The sequence below is a fragment of the Lichenostomus cassidix genome, chromosome 27, assembly GCF_008360975.1.
Source record: "Lichenostomus cassidix isolate B80296 chromosome 27, HeHo_3.0, whole genome shotgun sequence".
Classification (NCBI taxonomy): domain Eukaryota; kingdom Metazoa; phylum Chordata; class Aves; order Passeriformes; family Meliphagidae; genus Lichenostomus; species Lichenostomus cassidix.
Window position 1 is genome coordinate 3,433,445 of NC_139507.1, and position 15,996 is coordinate 3,449,440.

The 15,996-nt window shown below is 68.6% G+C and overlaps 1 protein-coding gene across 2 annotated transcripts; it reads right to left on the bottom strand.

Moving 5' to 3' along the window:
• Window positions 1–8: 8 nt before the first annotated feature.
• Window positions 9–15,761, bottom strand: THRA (thyroid hormone receptor alpha). Of its 2 annotated transcripts, none has more exons than XM_085040044.1 (10): window positions 15,614–15,761; window positions 10,303–10,348; window positions 9,066–9,285; window positions 7,660–7,721; window positions 5,927–6,027; window positions 5,699–5,846; window positions 5,117–5,322; window positions 4,237–4,383; window positions 3,883–4,141; window positions 9–2,992 (listed from the first exon to the last, which is right to left on the bottom strand). In XM_085040044.1, exons 3-10 carry the CDS (start codon window positions 9,116–9,118, stop codon window positions 2,742–2,744), a joined length of 1,227 nt encoding a protein of 408 aa, XP_084896170.1. In that variant the 5' UTR covers window positions 9,119–9,285; window positions 10,303–10,348; window positions 15,614–15,761; the 3' UTR covers window positions 9–2,741. The 2 variants fall into 2 exon arrangements, with proteins under 2 accessions (XP_084896170.1, XP_084896172.1); XM_085040046.1 differs by having other exon boundaries at window positions 10,303–10,351; window positions 15,614–15,753.
• Window positions 15,762–15,996: the final 235 nt, after the last annotated feature.

Here is a 15,996-nt window from a genome sequence, read left to right on the forward strand (position 1 = left end):
AGCAACAATTACCATAAAAATATCTTTCTTTAAAATCCTGACCAAAACACAAAAGGGTTTAAAATCGCACGTCACAGACTGTGATTGTCACGGGGGCTCCGCGGCCCCCCCGGCCCGCGCCCCTACATTCAGCGACGCCGGCCGCGGCCCCCCCGGCACCCTGCATAGTGGGGGACCCCGCGTGGGGCGCGCCGAGCCGAGCCGGGCCGTGCCGGGGCTGTGCTGGGCCAGGTGCCGGCCGGGCTCGACGCCCGCGGGCAGGGGCAGCTCCGGGAGCCATGAGGTATGTGCTTGGGGGGGGACGGGGGACGCGGGGACGAGGGACGCGGGGCGGGGGTGGCCCGGGGGAGGTGGCGCAGGGGTGGGGGGCACCGGTGTGGCCCCCCGGGGCCGACGCTGGATGCTGGACGTGCGATGGCGACGCGAGACGGAGACGCGGGGACGGCCCGGGGGGGCGCGGGGGGAGTGCAGGGTTGGGGGGCGTGCGGGGGGCAGCGGTGTGGGGGGGCCGGGCTGAGCCCCCCACCCCGGGACAAGCTGCCCCAGGGCGCCGTGTGGCCGCTCGGGGGGGGTCACGGGAGCTGATTAAGACACGTCCCGCGACGGCGCTGCCGTGTCGCGACGGGAGCGCGCGGCGTCACACGGAGTGTGCGCGGGAACACGCGGGCAGCGCGGGGACACGGCACCGGCACCGCAACGACATGGCACGGCCACGGCACCGGCACGGCCACGGCACCGCGCCGGCATTGCACCAACAGGAGTTGCCATGGCACTGACATGGCACGGCCACGGCACCGACACGTGTGGCCGTGGCACCGGCATTGCACCAACGTGCCTTGCACTGGCACCGATATGGCACAGCCACGGCGCTGGCACAACACCAGCACGCGTGGCCACAGCACCGGCACGGCCACGGCACCAACATGCATGGCCGTGGTACCAACATGGCACGGCCACGGCACCACCGGGCACGGGGGGCATCACCCGGGTGCCACAGCCCTGCCCGTGGCCCGAAGGCACGTGTTGGGGCCGGTGCTGCCAGGGCTGGGGGGGTGAACCCCCAAACCCTGCGCCCCCCCAGTGCGGGCGTTAGCGTTTGGCTCCTATTGCACCGCCCGCAGCCGGTGCTGCCGGGACCCCCGAGCTGGGACCCCCCGAGCCAGGCACCCGGGTGGGGGTTTAAGACATTTTGCACCAAGGTCAAATCCGGCGCTGGTACTTGGGGCTGGGGGCAGATGCCCCCACCCAGGGCACCCCGGGGTGCCACGGCCCCGCTGTGCCCCCCAACCCAGCTGCAGGGGGTCTGGCAGGGCCCCCCGACACAACCCCCATGGTTGAGGGGATCTGGGGTGTGGGGGGAGCCCAGCCCGGCCCCCTGTGCCTGTGGGGGGACGTGTCTGGTGTTGGGATTTTCTGCTTTTAAACGACCCGTAAAAAGATTTTTTTTTTTAATTACAAAAATTATATATTTTATATATATTTATATATATATATATATATATTAGCTTAGGTGGGCCCGGCCTGCCTCGCCGGCCCCCCCGGCCCGCACCCCCCCTCGGCCTCCGCCTGAGGTAAGAAAAAATTCACAAACCTAAATTTGGGGGGGGGTAAAAAGGTGATAAAACCATTCCCGGGTGCCCCCTCGCAGCTGTGCCCCCCTCCCCCCCCAAGCCCCCTGTGGGACCCCCCTGCCGGCCCCCACCTCAGCCCAGCCCCCCCGGGAGCATGGGGGGGTGGTTGGGGGGTGCAGCCCCCCCAAAGTGCTGCTGCCGGGGGGGCCGGGGCAGTAGTGCAGTGGGGGGTCCCAGGGGGGCACCCGCCGCCCCCCTGCCAGCGCCTCCGGGGCCTTTGCAACTCCTGACGGACACGACAAAACCCACGAGGACGAGGGGAAAAACAACAAAAAAAGGACAACGGAAAAGTTGGGGGGGTTTGGGGGGGAGTGGTCCCCCCCAGCGTCCTGCAGCGCCCACCATCCGTGGCGCTTGGCACAAAATCATCTCCTCTCAGCCCAAAAAAAGACAAGAGAACCCCCAAAACCCCAAATCTGGCCCCGATTTTGGGGATAAGGGGGGGGACACAGGGGGGTCACCCCAGCCGGGGCGGACCCAGTAGGCTGGGGGGTCCACCAGCCCTGCACCCCAATGGGCTGGGGTCCCCCTCGCCCCTGCTGTGCCCCCCCTGTGCCCCCACCCTGCTGTGTGTGGGGGGGTCCTGGCCCCCACCTTGCTATGGGGGGGTCCTGGCCCTCACCCCACTATGGGGGATGGGGTCCCAGCCCCTGCCCTGCTATGGGGGGGGCCCTGGTCCCCACCCCCGCCCCCCAAATTGCTGCCCGGCCAAAAGTGCATATGGCCACGGCCCCCCCGGCCGGGGCAGCCTCTCCCTGTGCAGCCCAGAGCCCCCTCCTCTCCTCCCTGCTCTTCCTCCTCCTCCTCCTCCTCCTCCTCCTTCCAAAGTGCAGTTAGTTTAATATTTTAGCCTCTCAGGGAGGGAAATAAATGCTTAAAAAATAATAATCTACGAAGAGAAGGACAATAAAGGGAACGCTCGACCGTCGGGGCCCTTCCCTGTGCAAACAAACAAAATTCGTCAAGTCCTGGGGCGGGGGGGTGGCCGTTGAGGGGCACAGCAGGACCCCCACCCTGGGCACAGCATCCCCTTGTCCTTACAGGGGGACGAGAAAGACTTGGGGGGGCCAGAGCGGGGTTGGGGGGGGCACAGGGTGGGGGGTGTCAGCCCTACACCTCCTGGTCCTCGAAGACCTCGAGGAAGAGGGGGGGGAAGAGCTCGGTGGGACACTCCACCTTCATGTGCAGGAAGCGGCTGGCGTGGCAGGCGCCGATCATCCGCAGATCCGTCACCTTCATCAGCAGCTTGGGCCAGAAGTGGGGAATGTTGTGTTTGCGGTAGTTGATGTAGTGCTCAAAGGCCAGCAGATACGTCTCCTGGCACTTCTCGATCTTCTCCACACAGATCAGCCCCGTCCGGTCTGCGGGAATCAGGGAATCATCAGGGGATCGTGGAATCACAGGATGGTTTGTGTTGGAAGGGAGCTCAAAGCTCATCCAGTCCCACCCCCTGCCATGGGCAGGGACACCTTCCAGTAGTCCAGGTTGCTCCAAGCTCTGTCCAGCCTGGCCTCAGACACTTCCAGGGATGGTGCAGCCACAGCTGCTCTGGACAACCTGTGCCAGGGCCCCACCACCCTCACAGGGAGGAATTTCTTCCCAATATTCCATCACAATCCTCTTTTTAGCTTAAACCTCTCCCTGTTGGCCTGGCATTCTCTACCCATGGAAGAGTCCCTCTCCCAGTCCAGCATCTGCAGGGATTCTCCCTCCCACAGGGCTGAGTGTCCCACGCACCCCCTGGGTATTGGGTGCCCACCCCAAATCCCCCCCAAAATCCAGGGGGGCACGGTTTCCCACCCAATGCACCCTGAAGATGTTGGGGGGCTCTGGCATCAGGGTGCCCCCCCAACACCCCCAGGACAGGGGTGGACTCTGGGCATTGGGGTGGGTGCCCACCCATTGCATCCCCAAATTCTGGGGGCTCCGGCATCAGGGTGCCCACCCAACACACCCCCAAGATAGAACTCTGGGCATTGGGGTGCCCTCCCAATGCACCTCCAAATGCTGGGGACTGTGGGCAAGGGGGTTGTGGGCAACACAAAAATCCCCATGGACAGTCTCTGGGCATGGAGGTGCCCACCCAATTTCCCCTGAAGCTGCTGGGGGGCTCTGGCATCAGAGTGCCCACCCAACACCTCCCCAGGATACTGAGGACTCTGGGCATTAGGGTGCCCACCCAACACCCAACCCTGACTCCCCGGGCATGGGGTACTCACCCCATTCCCCCATCACCCGTGTGCGCACACACCTGAGGACATGAGCAGCACGGCCTGGAGCAGGGCCACCTCGGTGTCGTCCAGGTTGAAGGCAGAGAGGGACTTGCCCAGGTCGAAGATGGCATCAGAGACAACGCCGAGGCCGCCGTTCTTGAGCTGCTCCCGCTTCACTGCCATCTCCCCGCTCAGCGTCAGCGTCTCGCTCTCAGGGTCGTAGCGCACGGCTGCCCGCAGCGACATGATCTCCATGCAGCACCCCTTCAGCAGGATGATCTGGTCCTCGCAAGGCAGCTGGGGGGGCACGGAGGCAGTTTTGGGTGGGTTTGATGTGACTCAGACCGTGGCATGCCACCTTGGACCCCCCAAACACCCCAGCACACCATTACCTCTGAAAACATGGGCAGTTTTTTGGCAAAGTCGACCACGCGGGTGATGGCCGGGGTGATGATTTTTGTAAACTCGCTGAACGCCTCCAGGTCGACTTTGTCCCCGTCGGGCATGGAGGCCATGGGGGATTGGCCGATGTCCTCAGGCTGCAGGGAACATGGCGGTGTTAGGGGGTGTGATGTCACCACGTGCCCCCTGGGACTGCCATGGTGGCACTGGGGGGTGTGGTGTGACTGTGTCACTCCTGGGACCCCCACAGCAGATGGAGCATTGGGAGGTGTGGTGTGACTGTGTTCCCCATGGTGGACAGTAGAGTTTGGGAGTGCAGGGTGACTGTTTTTTCCCCGAGATCCCTACAATGCACAGTGGCATATGAGGGTGCAGTGTGACCATGAGTCCCCCACAGGACCCCCATGGTGGGCAGCATGTTGGGGGTGCTGTGCACCCCTGTCTCCCCTCCCTGGGATCCCCCTGGTGGGTGTGATGTGACTATGTGACTTTGCCCCCCCTCTGGGGCCTCCACGTCACTGGGGAACACTCGTGGCAGGGCTGGTGCAGCAGCCAGGAGAGGGAGCTGCGTGACAGGGACAGTGACAGTGACAGGGCCAGTGGCATGGCCGGGGCCGGGGCCACCCGCGGGCACAGCTGTCCCCTTCGGTCACAGCTCACCCCTGAACCCTTTGGGGGTGACCAGCTCAAGGACACTGAGAGATGTCCCAACCCCCAACAACTGGCCAAGGACACCAGGGACATCCCAAACCCTGGCACTGCCACCATGTGTGTGCCGAGTGTGCGAGTGCTCAGCAGATCCTGGCCGGGCCTGGGGGCCAGGGTGGGGGGCTGAGATGGTGACAGAGTCCCTCCACTGCATCCCCTCACCAGGAATTTCCGCTTCTGCTTCCAGTGGCTGCCCTGGGCATTGGTGCTGCGGTGGGCTTCTGTCACGACATGGATCAGCTCCCACTCCTCGGCGCTGGGGTTGGGGCGATGCTGCAGGGACTTGATCATCTCCTCCTTCCGCCGCCGCTCGCGGTTCTCCTCGATCAGCTTCCGCTTGGCTACCCGCTTGGAGTCATCCAGCACCACTGCCGGGACCCCCAAAATCAGCCGGGAACACCCCACCACCAGCTGGGACTGCCTCATCCATGCATCCCATGCCTGCAGCACAGCACCCCGTGGTGACTCCCCAGACTCCTCCTGTGGCTGCTCTGGGCGTCCCAACCCACCCCATTAGCACCAGGACCACAACCCACCCCCTGAAAGCCCACCACTATCCTCTGGGACCCCCCCAGTCAGCTAGGACCCCCCATTCATACATCCCACCCCACTGCTGCATCACAGCACCCTGTGCCTGACATCCCAGCCTGGTCCTCCGGCTGCTCCAGGTACCCCAACGTGCCCCATGGTGCCAGGACTCCAACCTGCCCCCCCAGCCGAGCCCCCCCGTGCCCCCCAACTCACGGTCCATGGCCATGCCCACGGAGATGCACTTCTTGAAGCGGCAGAGCTGGCACTGGTTGCGGGTGATCTTGTCGATGACGCAGCACCCATCGTACTTGCAGGAGTAGGTGGGGTGCAGGTTCTTCTGGATGGTCCGACGGAAAAATCCCTGGGGAGGGTGCGGGAGGGGTGACACAGTGAGCCCTGCTGAGCCCCCCTGAGCCCTCCATGCCCCCTGCCCCAACTCACCTTGCAGCCCTCACAGGTGATGCAGCGGTAGTGGTAGCCGGTGGCCTTGTCCCCGCACACCACACACTGTTCATCTTTGTCCAGGTAACTAGGGATGTACCCTGCGGGGATCCCCAGGTCAGGGACTGCCAGCGCACCTCGGGGCAGGGACCCCCCCAGCAGGGACTCATGGGGTGCTCCATGACAGAAATTCCCATGTCAGGGACCCCCAGGTCACCTCAGGTTAGTGGCCCCCGGGGTGCTCCATGACAGGGTAACCCCAGGGCACCCCAAGTCAGGGACCCTTGGAGCTCCCCGTATCCCACATCAGAGACCCCCAGAACCCTGCGTCAAGGATCCCCACACACACCACGCCAGGGACCCCCAGTGAGCCCTCCCCTCCCCGTGCCTCAGTTTCCCCTCAGTCTGCACCCACCACCCTCTGCCCCACCACTGCCCTTGCCCCGGCACAGGAAGGGTTAACACCGGGGGTGTGTGGGGAGTGTCTGAGCCCCCCACACCAATAAAGCCCCCATTATCCCATTACCCGGCCGGGGACCGGCAGCGGGGGGGGTCCCCATCCACCCAGCACACAAAGACCCACTGTCCCCGCCATTGTCCGGGGTCCCCCTGCCTGGCAGCCCGGGGACCACCCCCCGCCAGATCCCCCCAGCCTCACCACCACCAACCGCCCAGGGAAACTGAGGCACGGATCATCCATGAGGCACGGGGCAGTCCCGGGTAGCCCACCCTCGTGCTTTGGGGGTCTGGAAATGGGGGTCCCCGAAGGGTGGGAGGGATGGGGAGAGGGCTGGATGTCTGGGTCCCCCCTGCACAGAGCACCCATAATTCGGGGGGTGTCCCCAGCACCCCAGCACCGCCCACCCACCCGGGATCCCATAAGCCCAGGCGTGGGGACCCCTCGAGCCCACTCTGGCGCTCTGCAGGTGCTCGGGGGTCCTCGGGTGTTCTCTCCCTCCCTCCCGGAGCGGGGCGGGTGCAGGGGATGGGCGGGAGCCGGACGCCCGGGTTCCCCCCGGCCCCCCCGGCAGCTCCCGCCGGCGCCGGCCGCTCCCCGCCGGGGAATGGGGCAGGGCGGGGGGCAGAGCCCGCGGGGCCCCCCTTATCGCCCACCCCAGGGCGCTGCCGCCCCGATGGCACCGCCCCGACCCACGGGGCACCGAAGGGGACGTGGGGGACTGGGACCCCGGGAGACCCTGCAGGGATGTGGGGTGCAGCTGAGGGCATGGGAGTGGGGTGTCCGCGGGACTCTGGGGTGCCTGGGAGACATGGGGCTCTCGGGGTGTCCACCAGGGACATGGGGTGTCCGTGGGACTCCAGGGGACCCAGTCGAGGCAGGGGGTGTCCGTGGCACACTGGGCTGCCTGCAAGGACACAGGAATCCTGGGGTGCCCATGGGGGACAAGGGGTGTCCATGGACTTTGGGGGACCCAGGCGACACCTTGGGGTCCCCAGGGGACCCTGGCAAGGACTTGGGGCCGCCAGGGTGCCTGCCAGGGACATGGGGTGTCCGTGGCACTCTGGGGTGCCTGGAGGAGACTTGGGGACACCAAGGTGTCCGCCAGGGACATGGGGTGTCCAGGGGTCCCGGGTAAGGACTTGGGGCCCCTGAGGTGCCCACCAGGGACACGGGGTGCCTGCAGAGCCCGGCGAGTGGCACGTGGGGTGCTGGGGTGCCCAGCAGGGCCATGGGGTGCCCGGGGGGGTTCAGGGCGTGCTGAGGGTCCCCGTACCTGACATGCTGCTCTTCACCAAACATTGGCTGCTCTTTCTTTTGCGCTTCCCATCCAGCCACCTGCAGGAGGGGGGGGGACAGGCTGGGACGGCGCCCACGGATTCCGGCTGCCCCCCAACTCCCAACACCCCCCGAAACACCCCTCGGACCCCCTTCTCTGCTGGGAGGTGGGCAGCTGCCGCCCGGGGGTTCCAACGCGGGGATGTCACAGGTGGGGTTCGGCCCTGGGGTGCGGGATGAGGGAGGGGGGAGAGGGCCTTGGGGACCCCCCACCCAGAACACCCCTCCCGGGACTCCCCCTCCGGGACACGGCAGCGCCGGGGGGGCTGGGATCGGGCTGGGGGGGGAAGAGAGGGAGGGGAAGGGAAAGGGTGGCGGGTGGGGGAGGGGAAGGAAAAGGGTGGGGGGTGGGGGAGGGGCGGTGGAAGGGTGGGGGAGGGGCGGGTGGGGGAGGGGCTCATTCACAGTCAAAGACAAAATGTCCTTTTGGCTGAGCGGGGAAGTGACGTCATCGGGGGCTCAGCCAATGGCGGGCGGCGGGGGTCCGCGCGCGCCCGTCCCCGCGGGGGGGCTCTTGGCCGCGGGGATCGATCGGCACCTGCGGGGGGGCGGGCAGCGCCCCGGGGACCCTGCTGTCCCCCAGGGGGGCTCCAACCCAAGGTGACCCCGCGCCGCCACCCCCACCGGGGGCCCCAAATACCCCCCGCGGGGAGTGGGCGGCTGGGAGAGGCAGGAGTTGGGGGGGACACAATGAGGGGACACGAGTGGGGACATGTGGGTGTGGGGACGCAGGGACACACCTTGTGCCGTGTAGGGTGCAGGGGACACCCAGGACGTGGGCACATGTGGGGATACCCAGAACGTGAGGGCACATAGGGGCACTTGGGGACATGGGCGGTACAGGGGGGCTGGGGGACCCCCGAGGTATGGAGATGCACAGGGCGTGGGGACACTCAAGTACAGAACATGCATGGGAACACATGGGGTGGACGGGGACACGGTGGGCACAGGGACACAAGGGACACTCAGGACACAGGGGACACACGGGATCTGACACATACATGACCACACAGGGACACGTTGGGACACAGGGGATACCCAGGGCATGGACACATACATGGCCATGCAGGGATGCATGGGGACACACCGGGCACAGGAACACAAGGGCACAACGGGCACAAGAACACAAGGGACACAGTGGGCACAAGGGACACACCCGGCATGAGAACATAAGGGACACAGTGGGCAGAGGGATACACCGGCACAGGGGTGCAGCAGGCATGGGGACACTTGGGGACACACACAGCATTCGGACACACAGAGCACAGAGGGATGCACGGGAACATGCCAGGTGCGGTGCCACACGTGTCCCTCATGTGTTCCTGTGCTGGGGTTGGGGCTCACCGGGTGTCCTCTGGCTCCGACAGCGGGTCCAGGGTGCTGGGCTTCTGTTCCATTCACCGCAATTCCATCAAGGAGCGCTCAGCACCGACCGAGGGGGCTCCGGCGCCACGCGGGGGCCACGGTGGGGGGGCCACGGCCGGGGGGCCACGGCGGGGGGCTACGCCGCGCACCCCATGGTGCCCCTCAGTGCTCAGCACCACGCAGCATCCCGGGCCGGACCCTGCGGGACAGGAGGGTCAGTCCAGACCTCTGGGAGGGGGAAGGGGAGAAGCAATGGGGGACGCAGAGGGGACCCCTGGGGAGGGGTGTGAAGCCATGGGGGACTCCCAGGAGCTGCGGCCACCGGGGAGGGCTGGGTGTGAGCGTGCAAGAACGTGTGGAGTGTGCAAGGACGCCCAGGGCTGGGCAAGGGCACGAGGGACGTGCGAGAACACGAGGAGGGAGCGACGTGCAGGGTGTGTGCAACAGCACCGGGGCTGGGCTGGAGGGCACAGTGGGGCGAAAGTGTGCACAGCGGGGTGAGAGTGTGCACAGGAGGCTGAGAGTGCACACGGGGGTGAAATGCACAAGCTGTGAGAGCATTAAGGCAGTGAAAGAGTGTGCAGGGCCGTGGAAGAGCGTGCACAGATGTACAAAAATGTGCACAGGTGTGCAAGTGTGTGCATAGGTGTGCCACTCTGTGGGAGAGCATGCACAGGTGTGCGGGGCTGTGGCAGCATGTGAGAGTGTTGTGCATGGGTGTGCAAGAGCATGTACAGGCGTGTGAGAGCATGCACAGGTGTGCAGGGCTGTGGCAGCATGGAAGGCATGTGAGACTGAGCAGGGTTGTGCAAGAGCATGCACAGGTGTGTGCACAGGGGTGCAAGGCAGTGTGAGAGTGTGCACAGGTGTAGGTGGGTATGCAAAAGCACGTCCAGGAGTGCAAGGCTGTGTGAGAACGTGCCCAGGGCTGTGAGTGTGCAGCAAAGCACAAGCACACACAGGGAGCTGCCCCCACCCTCAGGGCAGGGCTGGGGGGCACCCCAAGAGGTGGGGGGAGCCCGTTGAGGAGGGGGTGCAGAGGGTAGCCCCTTACCACCCAGGGAAACCCCTCGGATGCTGCACTCAGGGGCCACACCGAGCCCTGATGTGTTCATGGCACATTTTGACACCCCCAAATCTGCGGTTGGGGGTGATTAACGGGTAGGGGGGTGACTTATGGGGTGAGGGGTGACTTATGGGGTAGGTGGCGACTTACAGCGTGGGGGGCGCCGGGGGTCCAGGCGATCCCTCCTCTGCGAGCTCTGCTGTGGCAAAGACACGTTGCAGGGGGGTCAGGGCCCGGGCAGCACTGGGGGGCACCCCCCGACCCCCTCACGGCCCCCCATGACGGGGACACTGAAGCACGACCGCGGCAGCACCCCCGGCTGCTCGTCCCCGCCCTGTTCCACATCCCCATGGATACCCAACACCCATCCAGCACCCCGGTGGGATGGGGGGCCCCGCTCGCAAGCCCCCCCCGTGACCCCCCGGTGACCCTCCCGGCGCGGAGGGGTGTGAGGGGCGCGGGGGGCCCGCAGCCCACGCCGGGGGGGCTGGGGGGCCGCGGCGGGCGCTGTGCCCAGCCCCGGGCTCCTCCGCTCCGCGCGGGGACAGCAGAAAGTAGGTCACGTTTGTCTTGGCCGCCACAGAAATTCCTCCGGCGGATTTAAAACGCGGCGGACGGAGCTGGGGGCCCCCCCGACACCCCCACGCCACGGGGCGCCCCGGCCGGCCCCCCTGGCCGCCCCCCCGGCCGGGGACACCCCCGACAGGCGAGGGATGAGGAGGCGAGGGATGCTGCACCCATGGGTGCGCAGAGCACCCCGCATCGCACGGGGGGTTCGCACGAGGAGTCCCCCAGACCCCCTGAGGAGGGGTCGTCGCCTGCAGCAGCCTCTTCAGGGAAACTGAGGCACCGCCGCGCATCCCACCATCCCGGGGTGCACTCTCCACCTCGGGGGGCTCATGGGGGTCAGGGCGCCCCTCGCCGCAGCCCCAGGCCGGGTTTGGGGCCGGCGGTACCTATAGAGCCGGGGGCTGCAGCAAATGTTTGTTCCATATGGGAACGGCGCGCGGAGAACTTCCAAGTATAGGCACTGGCAGGGATCCAGGGCTGCGCGGCCCCCGCCGGGCACCGGCCCCCCCGCCGCCCCCCGCCCCCCTCCCCCGGGACCCCGCGCGCCGGCAGAGCCCCGACACGCTCGGTGCATGTGTGGGGCTCGGGGTGCATCGCCGTCGCGGTGGGAAAGCACTGTGGGGTGGGATATGGGGCGTCCCGAAAGCCGGATGGGGTGGGACACGGGGTGTCCCCAAAGCCACTGTGCGGTGGGTGGGCTCGGCCGCCCCTGCCTCAGTTTCCCCACTGAGGTGGCCTGGTGGGTGCAGCCCCAAAAGAGAGAGGCTCAGGGCTAAAGCCGAGGGGCAGCGGCTTTAAGTCGGGGTTCGCCACCCCAGCAGCCCCCTCACACCCCCGGGATCACCGGCACCCCTGGGATCACCCGGCGGAGCCCGCGGTGCCGCTCCAGGAACCGTCACTCGAGGAATCCCGGGCGCGTTGGGGCGGCCCAGACAGACAGACACGGGAGGCGGCTCTTCTCCTCCTCTTCCTCCTCCTCCTCCTCCAGCGGGACACGTGTGATGAGCGCAGTCAGGTCTCAGCCCACCCTGCGCCGCCGGCACCCAAACCTGCGCGTCCCACCTGCAGCACCAGGTGCTGGGTGGGTGCTGGGTGGGAGCGGGGTGGCAGCCGGCGGGAGCCCCCCCGGCGCCCCCCCAGCCCAGCCCCACGCCCAGGGGAGCGTTTCTGCTGAGTCGGGTGGTTGCAGGCGGCTGAAAACAACCCGGGGGCAAAGTCCGGGGCTGGGCCGGCGGCGGGAGCCACCTCGCCCCACCGGGGGCACCCAGCACCCCGCTCCTCATAGACTGCACCCCCGGGGACCCCCAGAACGGGGACCCCAGCCAACGGGACACCCCTCCACAAAGGCACTGACCGCCGCTGTGCAGCCAGACGTGGGTACCAGATACCCGGGCCTCCCCATGGGGCCACTGCCGTGTCCCTGCCCCCCAGCACAGATGGGCTCCGGGGGTCCCAGCACCCCCCCGCCCAGCTGCCAGCCGGGTCAGAGAGGTGAGGGCCTAAGCGCTTTAGCCACGGTGCCAATTAGTGTGATTAGCGCGGGCTGGGGGCAGGGCAGACCCGCGGCCACCGGCGAGTGATGCCCGGTTATGTGGGCACTGGGGCAGTGTCCTCACGGGCATTGTGGCATCACGGTGGGCACCAGGGAGGTACAGATCTGCCTGTGCCTGAGGAACCCTGGCTGCACCGGCTGGCAGGACCGTGCCGTGGGAGTGTGGCCAGGCACAGGGCACCTGCCGTGCCACGGCTGGCAGCACCCGGCACGCGCCGATGCCCGTGTGTGAGGCTGTGCCAAGTGCCACACGCGTGTCTGCGTCCGGTGCTGTGTGCTCATCACACACCTGTGCCAGTGCCCAGCACACCGTGCCCAGTGCCATGCGGTGCCCAGCGCTGTGGGCACGTGTGGCAGTGGGGACAGCGTGCCGTGCCGTGCAGTGCTGTGCTGGGAGGCTGCAGGAATCCCAGGCATGCGCAGCAGCTGGGCAGCCCGAGCAAGGGGGATGCCACGGGCCTGACATCAGGGTAGCCCACCGAGTGCCACGGGAGCCCTGCATGGTGCCCCTCCCCACACATGTGGGGTCCGGGTTATGCTGTGGCATAACCTGGGTTTGTGTCCTCCCTGTGGCTCGTGGCTCAGAGAAGCCACCATTCGTATGACGGCTGGTGGCTGCAGGGCCAGTGACCTGCCCTGACACTGACTGGGCGCCCACGTTGTGACCTCGAGCCTCCGACGGGTCCTGTGTCTGACGGGTCCTGCATTGCCACAGTGGGGACCTCCACCATGACCTGCACCTGGCCCTGCAGCCCCCACAAACCCCACAGGACTCCCAATGACATTACATGCAACCAAGGCCACACTGGCTGCTCCTTCCTGCAGTGTCCAAACATTCAGCTGTGCCTCTGTTTCCCCATCCCACCTCAGTTTCCCATCCCACCAGACCTGCTCGGCAGAAGAAGAGCCACACTCCCATATCCCCAGGACCATGTCCCCTGTGCCAGCACACAGGATGTGCCTCCTCCCTATGTCACTGCTCCTCCAGGCCACGAAGGCCACCCAACGGTGACCCCCGGGCACCTGGCATGTGCTGAGTGTGCCCAGTCTCAGCTCTTTGGGCACTGGGGGCCCTGAGCCCCGCGGGGTGCCCCTGGCCCCGGGAGGTGTGCCGGGACGCTGGGAGCTATTCTCAGCCCTTGGCACGGCATGGGACGTTTCTAAATCGGGGGCTCCAGTTCACGTGCAAGGGGGGGGAGGCTCCTGGTTCCCCTCCCCGGGGGGCCCTGGTTGAAGGGGGGAGGCGGCCGCCACGAGGTGCCCAGCATGGGCACCGAAGAGGGGACACAGGGACAGGCACCGGGACATGGGAACGGGCACCAGGACACGGCACTGAGACCACCCGGGGGAGCCCGTCCCCCCTGAGAAGGGGACACAGGGGACAGTCCTCGCAGTGTTCCTGCAGTCACCCGACCCTGCCCGAGGGTCTGCAGCGCCGGGGACATCCCGAACGGCTCCGCCCCGGGGGACTCGACCCCGCTGCGACCCCCGCCCGCATCCACCCTGAGCGGGGCCCTGGGAGCGCAGCCCGCACCCGCCTTCGCCTACACCGCATACCCTCCTCCTCCTCCTTTCCCCCCCAGTCCGGAGGGGGACCCAGGCGTCCGGCCCCGCCCCCACGCACCGGCGGCTGCGCGGGCTCCGGCGGGGCCGGGGGTCCGCGGGATGGGACCCCCGGGGCGGTCCCGCCGCTGCTTCGGTCTCCGCTGCCCCGGGAATGCGCTCGCGGGGCGAGGAGCGGAGACCGGGGGGTCCCGCTTCCTGCAGCCGCCGCCCGCCAGGAGGGGTCCGGGGGTGCGCCCGCAGCCCCTCCGTCCCTGCTCCGCAGGGTGCGGGACACCGGGCGTGTGCGGCCCGCGCTCCCCCCTCCGGGAACCCGCCCGCGGAGCGACCACGCCGCGGCCCCGCGAAGGTCACGGCCGCGGGAGGGTGAGGGGTGCCCGGGAGAACCCCCACGCGATGATCCCGCTCCAGCGGGGTGCGGGGCCCGCACCATTGCGGGGGGCACACGCAGCCGCACGGCACTGCGCTGGGGAGGGGGGGACGCGCCGCGCCCCCACCCTGCGCCAAGACCCCCGGGCGGGGGAGCCCCCCAAACCGGTTCCACCGGGGTTTGCCCGCGCCCCACGGCGGCCCCAGCCCCCTCTCGCTCCAGCGGAGCCGCGGGGGTCCCCGGTGCCGTCGGAGGTCAGGCGGGGTGAGGCGCAGCCCGGCCTCCCGGTGCTGCTCCCGGTGTCGGTGCCGGTGGCACCCCTCGGCGGGGGGGTCACGGCTGAAGGTCGCGGTCCCGGGGTGACCTTGGCCGTGGCGCCCGCCCGCCCCTGCCTCAGTTTCCCTGCACCGCACAGGGGGGACGCACCGGAGTCCGGCTGGGACTGCATCCTGCGCCCCGGCGGCGACACCGGACCGGGGGCAGGATCCGCCCCCCCGGGGTTGGGGAGGGGGACACCCCGCGGGACTGCGGGGCGCCGTGGGGAGGGGAGTCCCCGCCACGCCCCGCGCCCCGCTCAGGGCGAAGCCCGCGGTGCGGGGCTCGAACCCCCCCCGCCCCGCCGCACCGGGGACGCCCCCCCGCTGCCCCCGCCCTAACCGGGAGCGGCCGAACCGCCCCCCCCGCCCCCCCCGCGCTCTGCTCGGGGCGCAAAAAAAAAAAATTAAAAAATATTTTAAAATTTTAAAAATAAAAAAATCGCAGCATTCCTGCCGCCCTGCGGGGTGGGTGCGGGGAAGCGGCCACAGGGCCCCCTAAAGCCCCCACGGACACCCCACGGCGCCGTCATGGCCCGGCCGTCCACGGTCCCCCCCCCCGCCGCGACAGGGCCACGGCCTGCCCACGGCCCGGCCCCGCGACCTGCCCACGGCGCGGCCCCGCGCCCATCACCGCAGAGCCACGCCGCGGCCCGGACCCCGCCACGCCGCCACGCCACGGCCACGGGGGGGCCGCGGGGCCGGGGGGCCACGGCCGGGGGGGGGGCTGCCCCCGTGGCGTAGCGTGGCGGGCGGGGGGCAGCGCCGTGCCCCGCATGCAGCAGCGGCGGGTGCGGTGGGGGTGGGGGGCGCGGTGCCCCCCCCGCCCCCACGGGGGAACGCGGCCCCCCCGCCCCACGCCAAACGCCCGGATTTTCCAAGAAAAAAAATCTTTTCCCGTGTTTTTCCCTCGCGGTTCGCGGCCCCCGAGCCCTCCGCGGGTCCCGAGCCTTCCGCCCCGATCGCCCCTCACCCCCCCATTCCACGCACCGAACTGCGCCCGTGCTCAGCCGGGGGGGCCCGGGGGGGGCGGCGGTAAACAACCGGGGGCCGGCGGGGCCGGGGGGGCCGGCGGGGCCGCTCGGGCCGTACCTGGGGGCGACGGCGGCGGGCGCGGAGAGGTGGTGCGGGGCGCTGAGCGGACTCGGAGCGGCGGTGCGGGGCGCGGAGCGGAGCGGAGCGGGGCGCAGCGGCGGCGGCGGCGGCGGACGAACGGCGCTGGCTCCTCCCTCCCCCGGCCCCGCCGCCCGCCCGCTCCGCTCCGCCGCGGCCGCAGCCCCCTCCGCCGGCCGCAGCCGCTCCCTGCACCCGCCGCGCCCGGCCCCGCGTGGGGACCCACGGGGGAGCGACGGGGTCCAGGCGTACCGGGGGAGGGTGGCCCCGGGATGGGGAGCGCGGGACACTGGGATCACGGGGTGGGGACGGTGTCCGTGGCCGGGTGCGTGATGGGAGCCCTGACGGTGCCCACGGGGATG

Coding starts and splice junctions, on each gene's coding strand:
- THRA (XM_085040044.1), bottom strand. CDS start 9,118: ATGGAACAGAAGCCCAGCACCCTGGACCCGCTGTCGGAGCCAGAGGAC. Junction 5,323..5,698: donor CGTGGGCATGGCCATGGACC/GTGAGTTGGGGG, acceptor GGGTCCCGGCAG/TGGTGCTGGATGACTCCAAG. Junction 4,384..5,116: donor AGCAGAAGCGGAAATTCCTG/GTGAGGGGATGC, acceptor TGTTCCCTGCAG/CCTGAGGACATCGGCCAATC.